General features: G+C 43.8%; 1 protein-coding gene across 1 annotated transcript; it reads right to left on the bottom strand.

The window, feature by feature from the left end:
* Positions 1-309: 309 nt before the first annotated feature.
* tk1 (thymidine kinase 1, soluble) lies at positions 310-27345 on the bottom strand. The gene is made up of 7 exons (XM_078571155.1): positions 27056-27345; positions 26722-26753; positions 14958-15071; positions 11051-11144; positions 8039-8128; positions 6890-7009; positions 310-1839 (listed from the first exon to the last, which is right to left on the bottom strand). The coding sequence occupies exons 1-7, from the start codon at positions 27113-27115 to the stop codon at positions 1639-1641; spliced, it is 711 nt and encodes a 236-aa protein (XP_078427281.1). The 5' UTR covers positions 27116-27345; the 3' UTR covers positions 310-1638.
* Positions 27346-27559: the final 214 nt, after the last annotated feature.

Below are 27559 nucleotides of genomic sequence, written 5' to 3'. Positions count from 1 at the left end.
CAAGAATCAACGTAAGTTAAGCATGGATTCATAGGCAGCTTGCTTGTACTGCACCATAGGCTCATCAACTTCTATTGAGCTTGGGTTGACATGTATCCTTGTATATGTTTTCAACTAGGTTAAGTTTCCCTAGAAGCTTTGGTCTCCAATCGCAGTTTTGGTTTTATTTCCCTCAAAACCAGGAGGGTCAGTTTCCTTTTTCCGTTTGGGTCTGTCTCAAAAAAAAGTACAAGCTTTGAAACCACAGATTCCATTACAATATAAAGTAATAAATAGATGCACATGAAGCAGGACCAGGGAACATACTACAACAGACAAATGCAATTCACTTTATTTTTTAAAAATGTAGGAAACATGAAACAGAAAGGAATACATTGGAGATTAAGTCCTCAGATTTACCTTAAATTATACTGATGTTAAGAGTAATGGTCTAGATTGAAGTGGCAGTGCTAAAATAGAGGGTATATTCTGAGCATTCGTAGTTACTGAGTATTCAGAGCACCAACAAAATATTACCATCAAAATACATCAGCTCTGATCACATATACATGGCAGTAAAGTCACATTTTAAAATGCATGACTTTTGGAGCCATGACCATCAAACTTTTAGTTCATAATACCAACCTTTTTCTATTTAAATAGTTACAGTAATGATTTCTCAGTTAAATAAACATGGTGGTTAATAACAAAAAACAAGGTTTTTTTCCATCTGCCAGTATTCTACACAGCAGTTAATGACAGCCCTGCTCTCCAGTGTCAGATAGCTGCAAAGTTAATCATTGCCAACAACATCAAAATAATCCTGTCACACTAACCTGCATTGGAATACTAACTAAAGAACACACCTGGGACTGGGAGATCTTCTTTCTGTTTGAGAGCCAGTAACTATTGATGACTGTGGCCACTGATCTGTGCTGCAAATTTCCTGTGTGGCCACTTTAATAAACTAGACGGAGCAACTAATTACAAAGATATTTAAAAAAATAATGTACACATCTATAATTTGTTAAAAAAGCTAAACTTTAGCTGTACTCCTGCAGCACAGCTTTGGGAGATGATTGGGGTGAGGATATTTTCATAGGTTCTGTTTATCATCCAGTGACTGCTGGAAGATGTGTCCATCATGGGTAGCAGGTGAAAGGTTAATTTAGTTTGGTAGCTGGCAATCACTGCCTAGACTCACATGGAGAACAAGCAAGGCATAAGAGAACAGAGCCAGTACCTCTGCCATAGTTAAAATGCAACTGAAGTGATACAAAAGGGCTTTTTTGCAGATCTTAAAATAGTGCAGTTAGTATAAATAAACACACTGCGGTTTGCAGGCAAGAGAAAAGATGCAATATTGTTTTTTTTAAACAATCCCTGTAATATTGTGGACACTCCTCAGGATTTATCCAGTCTCCGACTGAAAGTGCAAGTGTGGAAGAAGGGAACAAAGCAGAATTAGCCTCGATAACTGCGCGCAGAATTGCACAAGAATCAGTGCTTGGGGCTAAGTACCGAAGAGTTGGCTAGGGCTGAGGAGCCACACCCAACATAGGTCAACACTTTCAAAAGAGGAGAAAAAGTTGTTTGGGGGGGGGGAGGGGGGGTGATGGGGGATGTTGGTGGTAGAGGAAGGAGGATTAACTTCAGAAGTTAGACCAGTAGGTTTTCAAAGAGTTTTCTTGGTGATTTGCATTGTTGGGTGGAAGAGAGGTGTTTTGAAGCTACATGTTGATGAGTTTCCTCTTGATTCGTGTTCTCCTTGTCACTCTCCATGCCCGACAGGCTAACTTTCTCAAAGTAGCAGGGCCTACAGGTCGCTCGGTACATGTCTGTTCCGCCAATCACTTCAACCTGTTGGTACAAAACAAGTCACTGAACTAAATCATGCAAGGGAGAGACCATAGGAAATAGGAGCAGCAGGAGCCCATTTAGCCTGCTCTGCCATTCAAACATTCTATGGCTGATCATCTACCTCTGTCATTTATCCCCATATCCCTTGATGTGTCATTAGTGTCCAGAAATCTATCGATTTCTGTCTTGAGCATGCTCAATGGTTGAACTTCCACAACCCTTTGGGGTAGAGAATTCCAAATTTTCAACATCCTGAGTGAAGAAATTCCTCCTTATCTCAGTCTTAAATGGCCTGCCTCTTATTCTAAGACTATTACCCTGGTTCTAGACTCACCAGCCAGGGGAAACATCCTATCCACATCTACCCCATCACACCCTGTAAGAATTCTGCAAGTTTCAATGAGATCACCATCATCAATGTATTTTCCAAATCCACCATAGCTGATCTGCCCCTCATATCTTCATAATTTCCTTTGTTCAGATTTAGGACCCTAGTTTCAGAATGAACTATATCACTTTCAAACTTGATGTAAAACTATACCATGTCGCTATTTGCTAACAGATCCTAATGGTTATTAATTAGTTCTTTCTCATTAGATAAGTTTAAATCTAAAATAGCCAGATCCTTAGTTCGTTCTTCAACATTCTTTCCAGAAACCATCTCGTACACACATACTAGGAATTGATCCCCCACGGCTTTAGTGTCTACCCAGTCTATATGTAAACTGAAGTTGCCCATTATTACTGTATTACCCATGTTACATGCAGCTCTAATTTCCTGATTGACACTGTGCCCAACATTACCACTTGTTTGGTGGCCTGTAAACAACTCCCACCAATGTTTGCTGCCCCTTGCTGTTTCTTAGTTCCATCCAAACTGAAGAAAGGATTCTGATGAACTGAATAAAATAATCTAGGAGCAGAAATTGATTTGTCATTCTACCAGGAATAGGAGTAGGCCATTCAGCCCCTCATGGCTGTTCCATCATTCCAGGGGATCATTACTGACATCTCTCTCTCTCTCCATTTCATTTACCAACCTATACTCCATATTCTTTGACTCCCCCCACTGCACAAAAATCGATCACGCTCAGTCCTAGGAATTCCAAGTGATCCAGCACCTATAAACTTTTGGGAAAGAGGCGTAGACGCTTTTTGACTTCGCCTTGGCTCAGTTCGTAGCACTCTTGCCTCTGAATCAGAAAGTTGTGTGTTCAAGATCCACTGCAGTACGAAGGGTGTGCTGCCCTAACAGATGCTGCCTTTTGGAGGACACTGGCCAAGGCCTTGTTTGCTCTGTTATGTCAATAGGACATGAAATCAGAACTGTATGTATCAAAACGTGACTTTTTTTGCTATTTTAAAATGGACTTCTGCTGAACCACAAAATGGCTGCTACAAGTCACATGACTCAAGATTGCCCATTGGTTCTGGGAGCTACCAACAGAAATTACAAGAACAAGAGAATTCCACTCCTACATTTGTGGAATCTCACACCCCATTGTCAGGCCACATTATAATCATGAAACGAGACAACTAACAAACAAACTGATTCCTCCAGTTGGGACGCTAACAAAGACACAGACTTCAAAACTTATTATACCTGAAGTGTTAACGAGCACCATTTTGTTCCTGAGGGAAACGATGGATTTTGGCCAGAAGCACAGAAACTGCTTATGAGGCTGCAATTAACTCATTTTCAGGCCATGTAACATGACCCCATGCTTCTAGCCTTTTGGATCATTTTAATATTACATTTCTAGCCTCACCGCTTAGAGTGCTATTTTAACACCAACCAGAAAAAACTCCAGCAGCTCCCAGATGCTCAAGTAGCCAGCCACCATCTCTCACCTCCTCAAAGCCTGTTTGATTTTAAAAGTCTCTGGTCATCGCCTGCCAAGCAGTCTAAGCACAGAAACTCCATTGTGCCACATCATCATTCATTTCAAGGACTCTTATGTTGTTGTCTCCAACCAGGACTCATCTAGACTGAACTCAGCTACAAAGGAAACACCCTCTGGACTTTGACTTCTCAGACTCTGGAAATCACGTGAACTAATATTCATTTGTGTGGTTCTTTTACTGTTGTTGCCCATAGTTGTAAATCTTCCTCTTTTCTATACCCTTTACTGTATATGTGTGTGTGTGTGTGCGTGCGTGCGAGGTTGCGAACACTGCCAACCCCCATCCCCCAGGTGTGAATATGAATAAACTAACCTTCTAAGTTAATCATTATGCGAGTTATTATTAAATTGTATCTCAAGTTGAGGGTTGGGGAAACACACCATAGTCTACTTTAAAAATAATTCAAAAACACCTTTGCTTATGGACAGATGGAGAGAGGATAAAGTAGTTCAGTTTCTCTCTCTCCTGTCCATAACAGCTCTCTCAGGTGGATGTAAAAGGTCCCATGGCCCTATTTCGAAGAACAGGGAAGTAATCTCTGGTTTCCTGGCCAATATATGGCCCTCAGCCAACATCAGTGAAAAAAACAAATTATCTGGTCATCATCACATTGCTGTTTGTGGGAGCTTGCTGTGCTCAAACTGGCTGCCACATCTCCAACATTACAATGACTACACTGCAAAAGTACTTCATTTGCTGCAAAAAGAGTTTTAAATCATCTGGAGGTTATGAAAGGTGCTAAACAAAATGCAAAGTCCTTTTTTCATCTTCATCCTTCTTCGTGTTTTGTCTTCAAGCTTTGACCACAAACACCCACAGGAAATATTCCCTTTCTTCTTTACCTGTTGCCAAAAAGCTCCAGACAAGTCCGCCAGGAGGTACTGATCCCAGGACCAGGAAACAATGCTCCATATTCAGCCATTGGGAAGCTAATGGAACCAATGATTTCTCCAGATTTACTAATCAATGGGAAAAATCCCATTCATGGCCTTCTTTCCTCCTATCTTTGGAAACTTGTTCTAGCCCTAGAATCACATTCTCTCCCGCAACACCACTCCCTCCCCCACCAACTCTGTTCCTCCAATTTTGACCATTTGGTCACTCCGTAATAATTTCTTGCTTTGGTTCTATGTCCAATTATTTTCATTACATCTCTGTGAAAACATCTTGAAACATTTTATTTCTGTATTAAAGATACTATACGAGGTGTTTGCACAATGTCTTAAAGAACCCAACTGTTCACCTACAGAATTAGCTACCCACCATTCTATCCAAATAGGTTTGGACAAGCTGAGTGAGTGGGCAAATGCATGGCAGATGCAGTATAATGTGGATAAATGTGAGGTTATCCACTTTGGTAGCAAAAACAGGAAGGCAGATTATTATCTGAATGGCTATAAATTGAGAGAGGGGAATGTGCAACGAGACCTGGGTGTCCTCGTACACCAGTTGTTGAAGGTAAGCATGCAGGTGGTAATGAAAGCAAATGGTATGTTGGACTTCATAGTGAGAGGATTCGAGTACAGGAGCGGGGATGTCTTGCTGCAATTATACAGGGCCTTGGTGGGACCACATCTGGAATATTGAGTGCAGTTTTGGTCTCCTTATCTGGGGAAGGATGTTCTTGCTGCAGAGGGAGTGCAGCAAAGGCAAAACCAGACTGATTCCTGGGATGGCGGGACTGACATATGAGGAGAGATTGAGTCGGTTAGGATTATATTCGCTGGAGTTCAGAAGAATGAGGGGGGGGGTCTCATAGAAACCTATAAAATTCTAACAGGACTAGACAGGGTAGATGCAGGAAGGATGTTCCAGGGAACAGCTAACGGTCAGGCTTTTGTTTAAATTCAAACCAGACAGGTCGACTCTGATTGGTGATGGTATTGCTATGAGGAATGAATATCACCCAAGCTTTTGTTTAATTGAAGAAGTTGCAATACATGGGCACGTTCTTCCTGTTTGCAAAGGACAGGACCCTGTGTGTGAATCTATATAGCTTATAGCACATGCAAGTGAGCCATACTATCTTAGCTAAGCACCCATACTGGGGCCTGTGAGGAGTCTTTCGATGCAGGCCCCAAGCAGCTCTGGTGAACGCAAGTGTCAAAGTAATTTTCAAATAAGTAGGAATTTATTTCTTCTAATTTGTGTGGGCCGGCACTTTCCGGCTCTAGTCGGAAGTTACGGCCCAGTATGTGTGAGAGAAAGCGTATCAAATGGCTATTTATCATAGGCCAAACCTTATGCCACTTTTAGTCGACTAGATGTGCATTTCCCAGAAACAGGAACCATCAATTTTCCCCTCGCCAAGGACAACAGATAACAGCATAAAACCAGGGAATCCAGAACCAGGGGGCACGGTCTGAGGATATGGGGTAGACCATTTAGGACTGAGGTGAGGAGAAATTTCTTCACCCAGAGAGAGTGGTGAGCCTGTGGAATTCGCTACCACAGAAAGTAGTTGAGGCCAAAGCATTGTATGTTTTCAAGGAGTTAGATATAGCTCTCAGGGCGAAAGGGATCAAAGGATACGGGGAGAAAGCGGGAGCAGGCTGAGTTGGATGATCAGCCATGATCATGATGAATGACAGAGCAATGTCGAAGGGCCGAATGGCCTACTCCTGCTCCTATTTTCTATGTTTCACTTGCATAGTTAAAGCTGCCAGCATTTAGACTCTCACAGAACAGACAGGGTATTTGTGGCTGGACTAGCTTCACACTCTGTTACAGGCAATGGGTCGGTCCCTTCACACTTAATTGAACTGCCATGTGACTGAAAGAATTGTCAACTAAATCCCTTCGAGGTCCTGCGAACGGCTCAGTAAGTCTGGCAATCTGAAGTTGAGCCATAAAGGGTGAAGTAGGTCCCACACCTGTGCCAAGTCCTCAGCTGAGGGACCAGCTCAGCGATTATAACTGTCCTGAGCCCAAAACTGAGACAGAGGAACCTCTACTGACAGATGTGTACCTTGAGTAGCACCTTGATCATACTTCACAGTGATGCCTCCTCCCAGGGTCACACACAATGAGTGGGCAATTGGCAAGGTGCCAGTTGATTCCCAGCCTTTTTGGAATGGTTTATCCAGGAAGCAAAAAGAGCAAAGTAATTACCTAAAAAAGTGGGGAAAGACAGACAAACACACACCTCTTTTTCAGCCCCCAGCCTCTTGGTATAGGCAGCCTCCCCGTAGCACTCCATGCACACGGCATTCAGTTTCACTACACTCTCGGCCAAGGGAACTAGATTCAGAATGTTGCCAAAAGCCTAGGGAAACAAACAGAATTAGAATCAGGTTTCACACACAATCAATAGATTTCGACTCCTTCACGAATTGCCGCCGTGGCTCATCAGATCGGCCCACGGCCGCGTCAAGAGACAACAAATTCTCTCCCTGCCGCACAGCAAGTATTCTGTTTCCTTCCTCTCACTGCAATCAGGAACGATTAAAACCCTGGAATTAAATTTCCGGTTCCACGAGACAGACAACGAATGTGGTGGAGCACATTTACCAGGTCGGTACCAGGGACGAGCAAATTCAATTATGTGGAGAGACTCTCTCAAGCTGGAATTGTTCTCCTTGACGAAGAGAGTTTTAAAGGGAATTTAAATTAAGATGTATTTGGATAGAGTAGATGAAGTGGCAGGGGAGTAGGTAATCAGAGGTCGCAATTTAAGGTGATTAGCAAAAGACTTGAGGAGGCTGTTTTTAAATGGTACAAACTACGATGATCTGGAATACACTGCCTGCAAAGATGGTAAAGCAGATTTGATATCAACCTTCAAGTGAATTGGGTATATATTCAGAGGAACAATAATGCAGGGATATTGGGAAACAGCAGGGCAGTGATAGGTCATTCAAAGAGCTGGCACAGGTACAATGGGTCAAATGGTCTCCTTCAGTGCAGTACCATTTCACCATCACTCATTCTGAATTGGTTTTAAGTAAGATGTTGTGACTGCCCCTCCACCCACTTCAACATTGCTACTCTTTGGGTTGAGGTGGGCCGGTGATTAGTCTACAGTGCCTCGAATGATAAAACCACTAGATCTCTCCCCCGGGAAGGGCCTGACCTCTGCTTAAGCGTGGAAAAGGTCAGGAACTTAATGGAAATTCTTAAATGGCTGCGGAGTATATTTCATAAAAAGCATTCCTTCCCTCCCTCAGGCAAAATAGACTGAATGCAGTTTGGTTGTTGTAAAGGATGTGATTATAATATTGGACAGGCACCACACAACTTCAACAAGATGTACTCATATGTGCAGTTGTACTTATTCCTCACGGGTTAGCCTCACTTTTCTTTGGAAAGTTCCATCCAGGGCGGCCACAATCACAGTTTTTCCTTTGTTAGCCATTTCCTCAGCAAATTCAACACAGTCTGGAAACTAGAGAGATAGAAGAAATTCAACATCATGCTCCGAAACAGCACCTTTCCTCAGATTCAGACAAGCCAAATCAACAACAACCCGCCTTTACATTAGCACTGTCAACGTAGGAAAACGTCCCAAGGTATTTTTCAATGGGGCAATCAAAACAATTTTCAGCCTCCAAGACCACTGGTCCCTCGCACACTGGCTGGTGAATGGATAGCACTAATAGCTCAGTAGATAGGTGCAATGCCTGGTGCGGTACTGAACCAGTAAGAATGGGGAGGTCCCAAGTTTGACCCTTGTTCTGCAATGAGTTACTAGGCTTGAACAGTGGAAAGCATGGACTTTCAAAAGGCATCTGATAAGTGCCACACAACAGATTTGTCAGCAAAGCTGGAGCTGGTGGAATAAAAGGGAAAGTAGCAACGTGGATATGAAATTGGCTGAGGGACAGGAAACAGAGTAATGGTGAATGATTGTTTTTCAGGCTGGAGGAAGGTTTATAGTGGACTTCCCCGGGGTCAGTGTTGGAACCCCTGTTCCTCCTGATATATATTGATGACCTAGACTTTGGTGTACAGGGCAAAATTTCAAAATTTGCAGCTGACAAAGCTGGTTAGTATTGTAAGCTGTGAGGAGAATGGTGTGGAACTTCAAGAGGACATGGATAAGCTGGTGGGATGGAAAGACAAGTGGCAGATGAAATTTAATGCAGAGAAGTGTGAAGTGATTCATTTTGTTAGGAAGAATGTGGAGAGACAATACAAAATAAAGGGTCCAATTCTAAAGGAGGTGCAGGAGTAGAGGGATCTGGGAGTATGTGTACACAAATCATTGAAGGTGGCAGGACAAGTTAATAGAGCGTTTAATAAAGCATATGGGATCCTAGGCTTTATAAACAGGGTCATAGAGTACAAAAGCAAGGTGGTTATGATAAACTTGTACAAACACTGGTTTGGCCTCATCTGGAGTATTGCATCCAGTTCTAGGCACCACACTTTAGAAAAGATGTGAAGGCTTTGGAGGGAGTGCAGAGAAGATTTACAAGAATGGTTCCAGGGATGAGAAACTTCAACTTGTGTAGATAGGTTGGAGAAGCCGGAATGACGTTTCTTGGAGAAGGCTGAAAGGAGACTTGATACAGGTATTCAAAATCATGAGGGGACTGCACAGAGTTGTTACAAAGATGTGCTTACAGAATATTAATTTGTAATTTTATCAGCTGGTCATATATACATATTGAGTCTTTTTAAAAAGAAGCATTTTTCCTAAACAAAGGACACTAACTTGAAGTAGCTGCTAATTTGTACCTGTGAGTCACACTCCATTCCCTGGAGACCCCAGAGACAATGGCACCCCTGGAGGTGTGAACAGCTCCCTCCTATCTCATCAAGATTGGGAGGACAGATCATTCAGTAGTTAATGGCTGGGATGTTAAAAAAATAAATTACCTTGGCTACAGAACAATGGATAAAGGGAAGGAATGCGAAACATGAACTAGTCCTCTATATTCTTAGTAATATACAACCGGCATGGAGAGGTCATGTGATACAATCTTTTGTGTGGATACTGAAATTTTGATCTAAGCAGGGAGCACACAGACTGTCACAGGTGGCAAGAGTCTCCCTCTCTACAATATTTCATCAAAGTCCGAACCATGTTTTGCTGAGAGAAAAAAAAAAGTGTCTACGTCCCTGTAAACAGAGACTATTTAAAACCGTCGGATTTTGATTCCAGGAGGAAAGGGGATCTACCAGCCACGATTAAAAAGCAACTGCTTCAATAAAAAGCCAGGGCCTGGATACAATCAAATGAATCTTTATTGACTTTACCTTTTCACCTGCATCTCACTTGGCCAAGTTTACCATCTGATGCTCTCTCAAGTAGTATTTTTTCCTGTATGCTTGGGGTTGGAGTGTGTGTTTGCACACATTAGTGGGAAGTAGGAAGTATTTGAACATTTTAATATTTTTACCTGGCAGGGTTTTGGTAATAAAGCTAACTTCTTAGCGTGATTAACTCAAGAATATCTGTCTGGCTTAATCCTGAACAGCTGCACCCTGCCAAGTACATACAGGATTGGCAATGCAACATCCTTTTTAAAATGCAAACCTTTCTTAGAACCAACAGGAGAGTGGGAAATAGAGAAGTCAGTTCACCCCTCTACACTTGTTCATAACAGTAGATAGAGAGAAATTGTTCCCATTGGTGGGGAGATCAAGAACTAGAGGGCACAGACTTAAAGTAGTTGGCAAAAGCAATAGGGCATGAAAAAAAGCTTTTTTCACACAGCGAGTGGTTCGGATCCGGAATGCACTGCCTCAAGAGTGAGGTGGAGGCAGATTTAATCATGGCATTCAAAAGGGAATTGGATCATTATCTTAAAGGAAAAAGGGGATAAGGCACGGAAGTGGCACTAGGTGTGTTGCTCCTTCAGAGGGTTAGCACAGATATGATGGGCTGAATAGCCTCCCTCTGTGCTGTAACCATTCTACGATTCTATGAAGCTGCTACAATTAGCTTCAATGTCCCCAAATTGGGGATTTGGGGTAAGAGCTAGTGGCAGGGGTGGGGGAAAGAAATCAGGCAAGAGCACAGCTGGATAGTATATTGCCAGTTATCAGGCCAGAGAAGATTAGATTCTACAATGGTGTCTCACAGTCGAGGAGTCCAGCAGTCACTACCAGGTTTACACTTAGGGAAGATACCTGGAGGGAGCTGAATCATGTACCAGAATGAGGCAGCACCTTTAGAAGCCACACAGTTCCCTTAAAAGGTTGAAAACAGCAAAGTTTTCCACTCCAAAGTTCTTAATCTATTGAAAAGGGAATTTACCCAGGGATTAGCATTCAGCACAATGACTCTGAATAGCTTGGATTTCTCAATACAGTGCACACTCGAATTTCAAGTAAAGCAAGCACGATGGGCCACACTTACAAACTGTCCTTCATCAATTCCAATGACTGCAGATTTCAACGCTTCTTGGTAAACTTCGCTCAGTTTTGTTGCAGGAACTGCCTGCATTGTAAACCTGAGGAGATAAAAAAGCAAAACGTCAGCAGGTTTTACAGATGCAAGTTCTGGACCAACATCATCAATCCTAATTCAGAACTGTGTGGTGCACCCCAACTAACTCTGCCAATTAGAGGACGACAAATTACAAAGATGCATGATCAGCACAGTGATCATTGCAGAACTCAGACCCACTTCGGTTTAGGTTTACAGTGGTGTAAAACAAAACAGGCACAGAATATCAAATTTGTGGTGTAGAATTTGACAATTGCCTCAAATTATTAGTGCTTGCCCCCCCACCCCCAAGACAGAGAAACTGGAATCTTAGACATGTGAAGCCCACATATGTCTCAGGTGTTTTATGTGCCCTAGATGGTTGTTTCCAACTGCTTACTGTCAAACTCAAAGAGCAACTGTGCAACATTTAGAAGCCTGCAGGGTTCTAGGTAGTGGGAAACCGTCCTTTGGGTGAGGAGACTAGATAAAAGGCAATGCAGACATTCCCCGAGAGTGCTGAATTGACAAACAACTAGGAGAGGTAACCATGAGCAAAACCACAGGATTGATATAACAAGTTGCTGTCAAACAGGGAGGACCTAAACACAGTAATAATAGAATAATAACTGAGTATTGCTGAAAAAGACATTTTGTCAAAGCTTTTCGTCTTGCACTCATCAGGAAAATTGCAAGAATACCAATGTCAGGGGAAGCAACAACTTTATGAGAAGAGAGTGCTGATTGGTTGGCAAGCAGACACTGATTGGTGGAGACGTTGCCGTGGAAAATGCACAGGTGACTGACAGTTAACTGCCAAGCATTGTTTGAAATTTAAACCAGGCAACTTGACTCTGATTGGTCAAGGTGTTGCCCTGAGGAATGAACCAGTGAATGACTTATCACTTATTTTGTTTAGCTGAAACAGGAGCAATGTGCATTCATGCTCTTTCTGCCTACAAAGAACAGGGCCCTGTGTATTAGTATATGTAGCTTCCAGTACACACAAATGTACTGCACTGCGAGATCGACAATTTTCAATTGGTTGTCAGCATAATTTTTAGCACACTGATGACTATTTAGCAAAGGTTGTCCAATCGCAGGATCACATCTAATGCAGTGACCCAGCCTCCACTGCTTTCTGGGGAAGAGAATTCCACAGACTAATGACCCTGAAAGAAAAAAATTCTCCTCACCTCAGTCTTAAAAGGGAGGCCTCTTATTCCTAAAACTGTGTCCACTAGTTCTAGTCTCCCCCACAAGAGGAAACATCCTCCTAGTATCCACCCTAACAATCCCCCTCAGGATCATATATGTTTCAATAAGATCGCCTCTCGTTCTAGAAGGCATGGAGGGAGTAATATGCCATATGGAAGGCATGCTCATACAGAGCTTCATGAGAGAAAAGTATGATCGCAAAATCAGAACAGTCCTGAGAGTCTTATAGGATGCAGATCTAACACTGAACAAAAATGCAAGTTCATCAAGTCTATAATAGAGTTTCTAGGTCACTTGGTACAAACCACTGGAATCATAGATGATCCACAAAAAACAAAAGTAATCAGGGTATTCCCACAAACCAGGAACATAACTGAGATTCAAAGATTCCTTGGGGTGACCAACCAAGTAGACAAAGTTCCTACCAAAATTAGCAGAGGACAATGAGCCCTTGAGATAGCTGTCGAGACAGGGTTAACAATGGTGCTGGAATGTGGATCAGCAGGGTGCTTTCAAAGGAATTAAACAACTTTTTATCTCTTCTGAAATCCTGGCACGTTACGAACCAGAATTACCGACCGTAGCAGCAGCAGATGCATCGTCTACAGGTCTGGGGGCAGTTTTATTTCAAGTGCAGAGAGGCAGCAAGCATTGACCAGTCTACTGTGCCTCTAGGTCACTAACAGAAACAAAACAACCATACACCATGATGGAAACTGTAGCATTGGCAGCAACGTGGGTGTGCAAAAACTTTTCAATGTTATGGAATTGCATTTCGAAATAGAAACAGACCATAAGCCACTAGCCACCCTATTGAACATGAAGGAAATTGTGAAGATGCCATCCAGAATCCAGCGGTTCAGACTAAAATTGATGAGATACAACTCCATCACAGAGTATGTGCAATGGAAGTATTAAATAGTAACAGCAGATGCAACATATGGCAGACATACTGTCATGAACACCATTAGAAGGAACTAAACAAAAGGATTTACACTTTATGGAGGTTGAAGCATACATGTTCTTAATCAGTCAGCACTTACTAGCTACTGCAAAAAAGTTGCAGAAAAATGACCAACTCCTGCTCCAAAGTCCTAGGTTCCTATAAGAACCCTGGCCCATCTGCATGGACAGCAGCCAGATCCGACTCCCAGCCTCATTACTGGCTTCACAGCCAGCTTCCCCTTTCTCATTTTTGGCTTCTCTGCAGCCTCCTCTCAACAAGGTTGGCAATGGCGCAGCCAAAGGTTTCCTGCTTGGTGGTAGCAGGGCTGGATAGAATAATTATCCAATCACAGGTTCTCTCCCTCCTGGCTTTGCTGCTCCTCCAATCAGAGATCCTATCTCTAGAGGAGCAGCAAGAGTGGGAAAGAGGGAACCTGTGATTGGAGGGGCTGTAGCAGCGAGCTTGGGAGAGAATCTGTGACTGGAGGAGGAGCTCCTCACAGATTCTGTCTCTCTCCCACTCGCTGCTCTTTAAATCAAACACTGTGTTATTTTCCCCACTCCCCATGAGATATCATGCGAGTAATATGTACAGGGGAAGATCCTTCTTAAATTTTCTGCACCTGTCTTTGATTTTTCGCAGGCTACTTGTGTGGTTTCCAGGGCAAATTCACCCGAGCCCCAATGTATTTTGGACATTGAAGAGCTGGGGTTGATTGTGTTAAAGACGGCAGAGAAACCAAGGAGAGGGAAAGGGATATGTTAGCAATTAATCAGATGGATGGAAGAACAGAGGGTTAGAAACGAACAATAAAATCTGCCAAACTGAGAAATGTATACTAGTATGCTTCAGGTTTTGTAACTGCTTGATCACAGAATATCAGTGTAATAAAATTTAGCTTATAGGTGATTAATAAGATCATAAGGTGGCAAGAAACAGGAGTAGGCCATTCAGCCTAATCCCCATACAATAAGTTCAAGGCTGACTGGATTGTGGGTCTTTGCTTCACTTTCCTGCCTAACCCCATAATCCTCGACTCCCTTGTAGGTCAAAACTCTGTCTAACTCAGCCTTGAATGTATTTAATGACCTAGACTCCACTGCTCTCTGTGGAACAGAAATTCACAAATATGCTAGGGGAACAAGAATTAAAATTCAGACCCAGCACCTCATCACACACCACAGAAAGTTAAAACAATGGAACTATTGATATTTTTATAAATATCCCTGAAGTTTCACACTCGTTGTGGCTATTCCTTGGAAGAGAGCAGAGGGCATCTACTGGCAGCACTTATTTGGTGGGCGATAGCTAGTTAAGGGACAACTCAGCTAGCTAATCTCCAGGCATGAAGGTTAGAAATCAAGCCCATGGATTCCAGTCAAAAACAATAGGACACAGAACCACACCACCTGAGTTTGTGAGAATTATCTGGTATAAGGGCAGATACAGAGCAGAGCTCTCTATTTAAGAAGTGCCAAAGTCATAGCAAGGTTAGCAGCAAGTATTTTGTTATTTACAAGGGGCATTAAGAAATAAGCTGTAATGTACTGTAAACATTTACCTTGTTCACAATTAGATAGTAAAAGTATGAGCACTGGTCAAGCACAGACTGTTGTACCCACTTAGCCACAGTGTGCTGCAACTCCCAGTTATAAGACTGCACTCAATACTCACCTGTCATGTGTAGCCAGGTCTTCCTTACTGTACCGAGTGTCCTTTGCATACTTTACCACAAGACAGTGGTATTGAGCAATCTGAAACCTTCTCACCCGACGCATCAGCTCTGTGCTGTAGTGGAAAGAAAAAAAAGTGAAAAGGTTTAGTCAGGTGCACACGTTGTGAAGTTGAGACTGCTGAAAGTGTGCGCAGAATTCGGGTTTTGATCCTCAACTGTAGAAGGGAGGGTTATTGCCCTCTCTTCCTATAGAAGCATCTGTTCAGCCGATGAAGCAGGTTGAGATTGAGAGCTAGCTGAGCGAAGGAAAGGAAACAGCAGGTGCAATGCTGAACTGGCACCTTACCACACTGACAAAATTCAATTCTCAGAATTGGCAACATGTCAGCAATGGGCAGTGGTAGCACTCTTGCCCGAGTCAAGTTCAAATTTCATTCTAGGGACTTGAGCGCATTCTTAATCTTTAAAGAATCACAACATCTTCAGTGTTTTTAATCCACTTTCCTGCTTTAACAAAGGAGAGAGGTTGTAAAGCTCCAGAGGCAGGCGTTTGTTTAGTAGTATCTTTCTAAATTTAGACAGAGAACTTTTGAATGAGTCAATTTGGATCCCTACAGCAATTTAACAACTGATTTATTCAAAGTTTTTAATCCTCATAGAATCAACCAGAGAATGTTCTAATTTCTTGTGCTGTTTTATAGTTTGAAAATGTATTAAATAAAATTGGATATTGCATTTAAGTGGCAGCCTTGGTTTATGTGTAATATTTTAATCACTCAGTTACATGTTTGTGGTTCAAAGCCCTCTCCAGAGACTTGATAGTACAATCCAAGTGGACACTTCAGTGCAGTATTAGGAGAGTGCTGCGCTGTTGGAGGCGCTGTCTTTCAGATAGATTCCATGAGTTCCCAGGGCGACATTTATCCCTCAAATACCACCATCAAAACAAACATTTCTTGGTTATTTATTTCATTGCTGTTTTTGCCGTCCTACTGCAATAATCCTAATTAATAAACCATCTTCTTAATTTCCCCCTCCCTCAACCACAACAAGTGTGAGGAGCTCATGGATTTGTCACCAAGATTGAGACCACTCGGTCTGCTGTTTCACTTACCCTAACCCACTGGGATAAATGTCTGAGGCTCCCTTCTCCCACACTACTTCTGAACTTGTTTCCATCTCTAGTTCTTCTCCTATCTCTCCTCATATCTTCTCCAAGCTCATCTTGTCTATGAAACCCACCTCCTGCTCTCTCGACCCTATTCCCACTAAACTACTGACCATCCAACTGCCCTCCCACTTCCATCTTAACTGAAGTTGTTCATGGTTTTCTCTCCTCAGATTGTTTCATGCTCCTTTAGCTGAGGAGGAGGAGGTTGATAAGGGATGGGGGACGGGACACAACGGTGGAAATGTTGAGATAGATGCCCAGTACACAGAATCGACTCTGCACCTGATATATCATAGTCAACAGGGAGGACCTAATACAGGGGCATTTCTCATAACCAACATTGAGGATATAGATGCACCTTCAGAAGCAAAAGGCCATCAGGCCATTGACATACAAGTGCCCTCGAGACCATAGGGACCTCACCTCTTCCAGGAGATGAACATTCCCCGACAGGAGAGAGAAAATCTACTAGTAAGCTCGAGACTCTCTGGCATCACAATGGCTGAAATCTTCAGCATCATAAGTCTGCATTCAGCCACAATGAGGGATTGACCTCGAGATGCCACGCAGCAAGAGGGGCCTGTAAGTGGATTTTGGATCGTGCCAAATACAGGGTGAACAAGTCACTGAGTGACTAAGTGAAATCTGGCTCCTACGTCAAGAGTGCAACTGTGCAGTGTCGGATGAGTCTTAGCACATGTCGATATGACAGATGGACAACAGAAATGCTGCAAATCAAGATTGTGCAGCATAAATTACCATCTGTGCCACGCAAGTGCCAGGCAGTGACCATCTCTAACAAGAGAGACTATAACCATCTTCTCTTGACATTCAATGGCATTACCATCGCCGAATCCCCCACTATCAACATCTTGCGGGTCACCATTGAACAGAAACTGAAACTGGACCAGCCATATAAATATTGTGGCTACCAGAGCAGGTTAGAGGCTGGGAATTCTGAGGCGAATAAATCAGAGAATTGTTACTGCACAGAAAGTGGCCATTCGGCCCATTGTTTCTGCACTGGCTCTCTGAATGAGAATTATGACTCAGTGCCATTCTCCTGCCTTTTTTCCGTAATCCTGCACATTGTTTTTATTAAAATGATTAACAATTGCCCTCTTGAATGCTTCGATTGAACCTGCCTCCACCTCACCTCCAAGCAGTGCATTCTAGACCACTTGCTGTGTGAGAAAGTTTTTTTCTCACATCACATTTGCTTCTTTTGCAAATCAATTTAACTCTGGGCCCTCTCATTCTTAACCTTTTTACGGGTGGGAACAGTTTCTCCCTATCTACTATATCCAGCCCCCTCATGATTTTGAACACCGCTATCTAATCTCCTCTTAGCTTTCCCATCTCCAAGGAAAACAGTCCCAAACTCTCCAATCTACGTTCATAACTCAAGTTTCTCACCCCTGGAACATTCTTGCAAACCTCTTCTGCATTCTTTCAAATGCATTCACATCCTTCCTATAGTGTGGTGCCCAGAACTGTACACAATACTCCAGCTGAGGTCCAACTAGTGCCTTATATAAGTTCAGCATAACCTCCCTGCTCTTGTACTCTATGCAATTCTTGTACTCTACCTGCACATCCTTAAGGGTTGTACCCCTTATTTTATATTGTCTCTCCATGTTCTTCCTACCAAAATGAATCATCTCACACTTCTCTGCATTGAACTTCATATGCCACCCATCTGCACACTCCACCAACTTGTCTATGTCCTTTTGAAGTTCTACATTGCCCTCCGTTTACAATGCTTCCAAGTTTTGTATCATCCGCAAACTTTGAAATTGTCCCCTGCACACCAAGATCTAGATCACTAATATATATCAGGAAAAGCAGGGGTCCCCAAAGTGCAGGATTACAGAAAAAAGGCAGGAGAATGGCACTGAGTCATAATGCTCATTCAGCGAGCCAGTGCAGAAACAATGGGCCCAATGGCCACCGACCCATGGGAAACTCCATTACAAACCTTCCTCCATCCTGAAAAATATCAATTGACCATTACCCTCTGTTTCCTATTACTCAGCCAATTTTGTATCAATGTTGCTACTGTCCTTTTTATTCCATGAGCTATAATTTTTCTCACAAGTCTGTTGTGTGGCACTGTACCAAATGCCTTTTGGAAGTCCATGTACACATCAACAGCAATAACCCTCATCTACCCTCTTTGTTACCTCTTCAAAAAACGCCACCGAGTTAGTTAAACATGATTTCCCCTTTAGAAATCCATGCTGGTTCTTCCTTTATCAGCCCACATTTTCCATGTGACTACTAATTCTATCTCAAATAATTGTTTCTAGAAGCTTCCCCACCACTGAAGTTAAACTGACAGGTCTGTAATTGCTGGGCTTATCCTTACAACCTTTTTTGAACAAGTGCTTAATGTTTGCAGTTCTCCAGTCCACTGGCACCTCACTGGGGTCTAGGGAAGACTGAAACATTATAGCCAGTGCCCCTGCAATTCCCACTATTACTTCCATCAATACCCTTGGATGAACCTCATCTGGTCCCAGTGCCTTGTCAACCTTAAGTACCGACAGTTTATCCAACATTTCCTCCTTATCAGTTTTGAACCCTGCTAGTGAGAGTTGCCTCCTCTGTCACCAATTGCTCGGTACCATCTGCTTCCTTGGTAAAGACAGATGCAAAGTATTTACATAACACCTCAGCTATGCCCCCTGCCTCCATGTGTAAATCCCCTTTCTGGTCCTTAATCGGCCCTACTCTTCCTTTTACCACCCTCTTATTATTTATGTGCTGATAGAAGACTTTGGGATTCTCCTTCGCATTGGCTGCCAGTCTTCTCTCATAATCTCTCTTTGCTTCATCTCCCCTCTGAACCTTCTGTATTCTGCTTGATTTTCATTGGATTTTCTACCTGACACCTGTCAATAAGCACACTTTTTCTTTATATTAATTTTCATATCCTTTTTCATCCAGACAGCTCCAGATTTGTTTGCCCTACCTTTCCCTTTTGAGGGAATATACCTTGATTGTGCCCGAATCATTTCTTCTTTGAAGGTAGCCCATTGTTCAGCCACAGTTTCTCCTGCCAACCTTCGTTTCCAGTCTATCCAACCCAGCTTGGTTCTTGCCCCATTAAAATTGGCTCTCCCCCAGTTAATTGTTTTTACTCTGGATTGCGCATTGTCCTTTTCTACTGTTATCCTAAACTTTACGATACAATAATCACACTCTCCTAAATGTTCCCGCACTGATACTTGATCCACTTGGCCCACCTCATTTCCAAGAACCAGGTCCAACATTGCATCCTTTCTTAAACAAAAACAGAATTACCTGGAAAAACTCAGCAGGTCTGGCAGCATCGGCAGGGAAGAAAAGAGTCGACGTTTCGAGTCCTCATGACCCTTCAACAGAACTGAGTATAGTTAGGAGAGGGGTGAAATATAAGCTGGTTTAAGGTGGGGGGCAGGGGGGTGGGGAAGAGAGAAGTTGAGGGTGGGGTGGTTGTAGGAACAAGCAAGCAGTGATAGGAGCAGATAATCAAAAGATGTCACAGACAAAAGGATCAAAGATGTTGAAGGTGGTGATATTATCTAAGAAAATGTGCTAATTAAGAATGGATGGCAGGACACTCAAGGTACAGCTCTAGTGGGGGTGGGGTGGAAAGACTGACAAGGTATTAGTTGTAGATTTAAAAATAATGGAAATAGGTGGGAAAAGAAAAATCTATATAAATTATTGAAAAAAACAAAAGGGAGGGGGAAGAAACGGGGTGGGGATGGGGAGTTTAAGATCTAAAGTTGTTGAATTCAATATTCAGCCCAGAAGGGCTTTTCTTCTCCGCCGATGCTGCCAGACCTGCTGAGTTTTTCCAGGTAATTCTGTTTTTGTTTTGTATTTCCAGCATCCGCAGTAGTTTTTTGTTTTTATCTCAGTGCATCCTTTCTTGTTGGACTGGACACATACTGTAGAAAATTCTCCTGAACACAATCTGGGAACTCTTGCCCCTCTCTGCTCTTTACACTACCACTGTCCCAGTCTACATTCGGGTAACTAAAGTCCCCAAATATGTTTGCATCTCTGCAATTTCCCTGCAGGTTTGTTCCTCTACATCCTTCTCACTAGTTGACGGTCTCTAGACTACACTGAGCAATGTAACTGGACCCTTTTTGTTCCTTGGCTCTAGCCAAATTGATTCTGTCCTTGAACCCTCCGGGACATCCTCTTTCTCCAGCACTGCAATGCTCTCCTTAACCAACACCACCACCCCTCCTCCTTTCCTTCCTGCCCCATTTTTCCTGAACACCTTGTACCCAGGTTTATTACCCAGTCTTGCCCTTCCTTGAGCCCAGGTTCTTGTTATTGCCACAATATAATTTTTCCACATGGCAATCTGCACCCGTAACTCCCCAAACTTATTTACTATACTCTGTGCATTCGCATACATGCACAGTAACCCTAATTTAGACTTCATGACTTTCTCCCTTACTCGGACTCCAGCTATTAACTTACTATTCTCTATACTAGTGCTATCTGTCTCTCCCAGTATTTTGTGCACCCTGGTGTTCCTCTCTAATACTCTCTCCTGGTTCCCACACCCCTGCAGAGTTAGTTTAAAGCCCTCTCAACACCACTAGCAAAGCGCCAGCAAAGAACTCAGTCCCGGCTCTGCTCAAGTGCAACCCGTCCGGCTTGTACAGGTGCTGTCTTCTCCAGAGCCAGTCCCAGGAATCTAAACCACACCCACCTCCACCCTGCACCATCTTTCCAGCCACACATTCACTTTCCAGCCTTATCTCCTATTTCTGTTATCACTTGCACATGGCACTGGGTGTAATCTGGAAATCACTACATTCGAGGTCCTGCTTGCTAATTTTCAACCTAGCTCCCTAAATTCTGATTGGAGGGCCACCCCCCCCTTCTGCTACCCAAGTCATTGGTACCAATGTGGATCATGACCTCTTGCTGATCACCCTCCCCCAGAAGAATGTCCTGCAGCCGCTCGGTGACATCCTTGACCCTGGCACCAGGAGGCAACACACCATCCTGGATTCACATCTACGGCTTCTGAAAAGCCTGTCTGTTCCCCTAACTAATGAATCCCCTATCACTATTGTTCTTCCTCCCCTCCTGTATAGCCGAGTCACTTGTGGTGCCACAAACGTGGCTTTGACTGCACTCCTCTGAGGAATCAACAACCTCACCAGTATCCAAAAGGGAAAAGCCGATTAGCGAGCGGGACCCCAGGGGACTCCTGCACTACCTGCCTGGTTCTCTTGGCCTGCCTGGTGGTCATTCATTCCCTTTCTGCCTGCGGTGTGACCACCTCTCTGAACGTGCTATCCACGTAGTTCTCAGCCTCGCGAATGTGCCACAGTGACTCCAACTCCAACGCTCAATCTCCGAAACCTAGCGCTCAAGTTTCTGCAGCTGGCAGCACTTCCTGCTGGTCATTTCGGACACCAGGGGTGTGCACAAATTCCCACAAATTACAGGACATGCATTCCACACTGAGCTGCCCCGCCATGTCTTAATTTTACTTCCCTTAGGTTAACTTTAATTTACTTTCATTACTTCATTTTACGGCCCTGGCTTAAATTTACTCCCCTATTCCTACTGTTTCTTACTTAAATCCAAGTAGCTGCATCTTTAAAGATAATACACTTTTCTCATTTACAGGTATTTAAAGACACTCCCTAACAGCAGTTTCTCACCAACCAATCAACTTACAGTTTTCCTGTGACGTCACTGTTCATTTTTTTGCTTCAAACCTGGCATGGTAGAGCTGAAGCTGAAGCAGCTGTCTCCCGCGCGTCCTCAAACCAGGTTTGCTCTCTGCTTCTCTCCCGGGTAAATAACTCACCTCCTGACTTCCCAAAGCCTGTCCACCATCTACAAGGCTCAAGTCGGGAGTGTGATGGAATACTCTCCACTTGCCTGGGTGAATGCAGCTCCAACAACACTCAACAAGCTGAACACCACCCAGGACAAAGCAACCTGCTTGTGTGGCACCCTATCCACCACCTTAAAGCATTCACTCCCTTCACCACTGACACACAGTGGTAGCAGTGTGTACTATCTGCAAGACAGTCTGCTGCAACTCACCAAGGCTCCTTCGACAGCAACCGTCCAAATCCACAACCTCAACTGACTGGAAGGACAAGGGCCACCACCACCACCACCTGCAAGTTCCCCTCCAAGCCGCACATCGAGACTTTGAACGAAAATGCAGTTGTTGGGTCAAAGTCCTGGAGCTGCATTCCTTAATGCACTGTTTGTGCAAATACAGTGTATGGACTGCAGTGTCTTATGAAGGCGTCTCATCACAACCGCCTTCAAGGGCGATTAGAGGTGGGCCTGAAATGCTAACCCAGGCAGCGGTGCACACACCCCATGATTGGCTGTTATCAGCAGTGAAAGTATGACTGACTTGAAAGTGAGTGAAAGTAATGATGGACTTGCATGGCCACACCCTTCACAACTGCCAGGTGACTAAGGGGTGAACTTTTGGCTCCAATATTTACTGACACTGGTTAAGAGCATTGATGTTTACCCTGTTATTGTACGCACAACTCAACACATATAACCCAACGCATCAATCCTTTGATTTCTGTGGTGTATTTACAAACATTGGAAAGAGCATACTTAACAGTGTGGCATATAACACCACATGTGAACCCGTTAGTGATCAAATCTGCTCACGGGCACTCCAACGTGATGCCCTCTGTTGCCTCAGAGGAGGCGGAGACAGGCTCCTCATCTCTCTGTCTGCAACACATTGAGGAGCATCGCAGCTGGCCTCAGTGTGCAGGGACCCGTTGGGGACCTATCCAAGTCTGCGGGACCTGCGCTGCTGTAGGAGCGGCTGTGGTCACTGGAGCACGTGCTACAGGTAAGGACTCTAGTGGAGGGGCCTCATCCTCTTCTACAACCACCTCAGCCCTGGGTTGTCTTTCTGGAGGGTTGGATGGGCTGGCCTGCTGGGGCGCAGCAGTCATCCATTCCATCATCTGTTGTGCCACCAGCGAGAATGCCCAGTTATGGGTATACAACTCCTCATGTATTCCATGGAGGACAGTACTCATATTCTGAACAGAACGCGCCAGGGCACTGAGTGAGCCTTGTTCCCTTTGCAGGAGTTCATGCTGCTTATCCACTCGGAGTGATGCTGCATGTGACTCTCCATGAAATTGACCTGTCGCTCATGGTTGGAACTTGGAGCTCATGCAATTGAGCCCCCGAGACAAAATTGAGCTCATCACCACAAAGGGCTCCTTTACTCGTAGTGCATGAGCACACATTGCCTGGGGAAACTGCCAGAGATCCGCACACCTGCTGCTACTGATCCAAGTGCTATGCCCCATAAGGTGACTCCCAAGGCCCAACCTCGATGCCAACTCGAACATCATCACTGCCCTCCTTCCTCCAAGGAGAGTTGTGTGCAGATGTTTCTGATCCTGACACCACCTCCTGCAGTGCCCAGGTGCAACCAACTCTAGTAATCCTTGGTCAGTGAGAGAGCACATGAAGTTACAGGACAATATCAGAAACCATATGAGCTGAACCATTGGCTGATACCATCTCTTCATGCTCTACCTTGCACCAGCTGTCCATTATAGTAAGGCCACATCCTGTGTGCTGAATAACCATCACCCCCATCAATGATGCCATGATCTAAGGTGCCTATAACCCTGCCGTTGGCATCTGCAATGGGTGATTCACCATTACCAATATTGGCCTAGAGCGCGCATGTGTAATTTGTATGGCCCTCTCCTCCACTGAATAAATCATTCTCAGCCTCGCATTGCCACCTTCTGTTCAGGCCATCTTTACATTTAGTGTTCTCTTCTCCTGCTAATAGTCAATAAAGACAAGTTAAAGACATTGACTCCAGCATCCAGGTATGATCCTGATCTATCTGGGATCAAAATGGGCATTCCATTGCCATCCCGTGAACACCTGGACATACAAGAGTGTCATGCCCATTCGGTCATCCTTGATGATGGGGAAATAGGTGCCAATTGTGTCCCACCTGATGTCTCATTCACGTGGCACCCAAAGTGGATGGAAATTCATGCTTCAGTCAAGCAACTCACCTTGCTTGAGCGCAGGAAGTCGTGGAGTTGCTTGTGGCACCGTATCCAAGATCTTTGCTGTTTACCTGATGCGCTCACCGCCACTGCTATTGCCTGCCAGGCTCTCTTGGGTAACACCAGGAGATTCTTTTTACCCACTGGATAAAGTGTTTAACTCTAGCCTTCAACCTCCTGCAGGAGCTACAGGTCCTGGTCGCAGAACCTGGGTGCATTTAATCCATGAGACTTACTCATGGCCGCTCCTCTAGGAAATCCTGCCATCACAATGAATAAAGTATATGGATGAGGATCATGCTATGGGTTCTGCTACTCAATACTCATGTGCAATCTCTTGCTGCAAGCTTAATCCTGAGTTGTGCACAGGCTGATGTTGTTAGGGGTGTTTGTTCATTTGTTGGGTATACAGTTGCCAGCTGCAGTTGGACATTTTCCTGTAAGTTCCAACATATGAACTCCTGTGTCCAAACAGCCTTTCCATCCATTGCTGGAGAATCCCGAGCAATCTTGGAAGGTTGGTAACCCTCACTGGGTGCAGTGTGTTTGTGTGTGAGCATCCCAAAATGGCAGAGTGTTCTGGAGCTTATAGGACCCTGGAGTCACAAAGGCAGTGAAGGCAATGTGCTGATGTCACGGTTATGGGTGAGGCACTTTTGGGCGCCCACACTTGAAATTGTGACAGTAAAAGGGCGTGTGGCAGAACATGAAGGATCTGCAAGTGGAGTTCTGAGTCCAGCCGCTGAGTTACTATGCTCATTTCACTTGCTGCAGTGTCGTGACTTGCTGCAGTTGCAAAGGTGCAGACATCTACATGGCTGGGTATGGTGGATCTTTGGCCACAGTGAATGACTGTGTGTGGACACTCTACACATTTCCAATGGTCAGACTTCACAATCTAAAGTTTCCTATGGAAGACTCATGATGGGCCATCTCCTACAGCAAAAAAATCCAGTTGGCCAACATTCTTAACTTTCACTCACCTGACCGCTTCTGCAGTGTCCCAGAGTCTTGTGAACCCGTGACAACTTCCTTTGTCTCGCAGTGACTGACTTAAAGGACGGCCCTTTATATAGGCCTCAAGTAGTGAAAGGCCCGCTTCCTGATTCACATACCACGAATGCCTAAGAAATGTTTCCAGGCTGCCCGGACTGCCGCCAACACCCGGCCCCCAGCAATGAAGATCATGCCCCTGGAGCTACTTTGTCCCCTAAGGCGGGCGTGCAATGCTGGGAGTTTTCCCAAACTCCCACTACCCGCCTCAAGGATGAAAATCCAGTCCATTTTCTTCATTCTCTGCCACAAACACCACTCTCTTGCCATTGACTCCATCCCTCCCTCTGGCAATTGTCTGCAGCTGAACTAGACTGTTTGCAACCTTGGTGTCATATTTAATCCCAAGATGAATTTTCAACCACAGCTGTCACTAAGACCACCTATATCCACCTCTGTAACATCACACACCCCCGTCCCTGCTTTAGCTCTTCCGCTGCTGAAGCCCTCATCCATGTCTTTGTTACCGGTAGACTCGACTCTCACTCACGGGCAGCCTTCCACAGTCTACCCTCCGTAAACTCAAGGCCATACAAAGCCCTGAAAACTGAGTCTTATCTTGCAGCAAGTCTGTTCCCTTATCACTTGTGTGCTCACTGAACTACATTCAAGCAACACCTTAGTTTTAAAATCCCTTCACAGCCTTGCCCCTCCCTATCTCTGTAATCCCCTCCAGGCCCACAACCCTCCGAGATATTTCAGTACCCCAATTTTAAGCACTCCACCATCAGTGACTGTGCCTTCAGCTGCCTGGGCCCTAAGCTCTGAAATTCCTTCTCTAAACCTCTCTTTCCTCCTTTAAGATGCTCCTTAAAAACCTACCTCTTTAAACAAGTTTTTAGTTTCCCGTGTTGGTATCACCTTAGGTGGCTGGGTGTCAAAATTTTGTTTTAAAAAGCCTGAGAGTTTGTTTTTTGGGAAGGTTTTATTAAGTTAAAAGGCGCTATATAAATTCAAGTTGTTCTTAATTACTCTTCGGTTGTAGATAGAAAGAATTTATATGGAGCTGTGCAGGACTTCCCAAAGTGTAGGTAATACATTAGGGGGGGGAAAATGAAGCATTTAAAGAAACTGGCAACAGCCTCGACCAAGTTGTTGGGCTAATTTGAAATATTTATGTCAATTGTGTCCAAGCATTGATTTAAAATACACCAGTCAGCAGAAATATGGCGGGAACGCGCCAACACCGGATTTCTAGCAGAGAGAGAGAGAGGAAAGCGCAAATTAAAATGCAGTTAGTTAACTAGAGGTCTATTAGCACTGGGAGAAACAACTGTGAAACTCCTCGCAGTTTGCAGGATTATACAGAACTCCTGGAGCCTGGGGAGGGGGTAGAGCTGAGCGGAAGGAGAGTTGGCGCCAAAACAGCTTTAGTAAGGATTTTACTGGCAAATTCACATCAGGTCAACCAGACAGAACCTAAAAAATAAAAAAATAAGGGAGGGAAGGGGGTAAATAGAATGTTAAACCTGTTACCTTTTCCCCGAGAACATTGGTCCGAAGATGATCTGAAAGATTGCAAAGAGAAACATCAGCGTTTAGGCGCAATATTTAGGTGACGCTGCCCGAGAAATGGGATCAAATTCAAATTTACTGCCGAAATAACGAAACCTACACCAAGTTTCAAAAAAAGGGTCGTTTTCTGTATCCTTGTCATACATTCACTTGGATTGAAAAACGTTTTCAAATACTCACCACCCAGCTGGATATCAGCGCTGGGAGATTCCTCTTATCTTTAAAATAAATATATTGGATTAGTCTAAAAAGGGTAAAAATTGTATTTTTTTTCTCCTCTCTCTCTCTCTCTTACCTGAATCTGACCCTTCACTTTGCGGGGAGATGAGAGTGAGCTTTCCTGGCATGTATTCATTGTACTTGGAAAATAAAATATAAATAGCGACACAAATACAAAGCAAATCTTATACAAAGATAAAAAACAAAAAGCTAAAATCTTATACAAATAGGGTCAAAGATCGGAGGAAAATAAATAAATAGGTTCCCCTCTCTGCAGAAATAAAGGAGGGAGACGCAGAGCTGAACTCGAAAGTAAAAGAACTAAAAACCCCCGTCAATTTTAGCGCCAAAATTGCGTCAGCGAGTGGGAGTAACAATTAAACTGTATCCAATCAGAAGCCTCACTGCACTGATACTTACAACTACTGAGTGTCAGCCAACAAGTGTGTACAACCAAATAGAAAAACTATATAATGAATATAAGAATAAGAAACAGGACCTCCCGAAATATAGGTAACATACCAGGGCAACTGAAGCATAAGGTACAAAGAAAATTCCTCAAATTAAATAATATTATTTT

Source organism: Cetorhinus maximus, chromosome 24, assembly GCF_964194155.1.
Source record: "Cetorhinus maximus chromosome 24, sCetMax3.hap1.1, whole genome shotgun sequence".
Classification (NCBI taxonomy): domain Eukaryota; kingdom Metazoa; phylum Chordata; class Chondrichthyes; order Lamniformes; family Cetorhinidae; genus Cetorhinus; species Cetorhinus maximus.
Note: the sequence above shows the minus strand (reverse complement) of the source record. Positions and strands in the feature narration are given on the sequence as shown.

Coding starts and splice junctions, on each gene's coding strand:
- tk1 (XM_078571155.1), bottom strand. CDS start 27,115: ATGAATACATGCCAGGAAAGCTCACTCTCATCTCCCCGCAAAGTGAAG. Junction 15,072..26,721: donor CCAATGTTCTCGGGGAAAAG/GTAACAGGTTTA, acceptor TTTCCACTACAG/CACAGAGCTGATGCGTCGGG. Junction 8,129..11,050: donor GAATTGATGAAGGACAGTTT/GTAAGTGTGGCC, acceptor CTATCTCTCTAG/TTTCCAGACTGTGTTGAATT.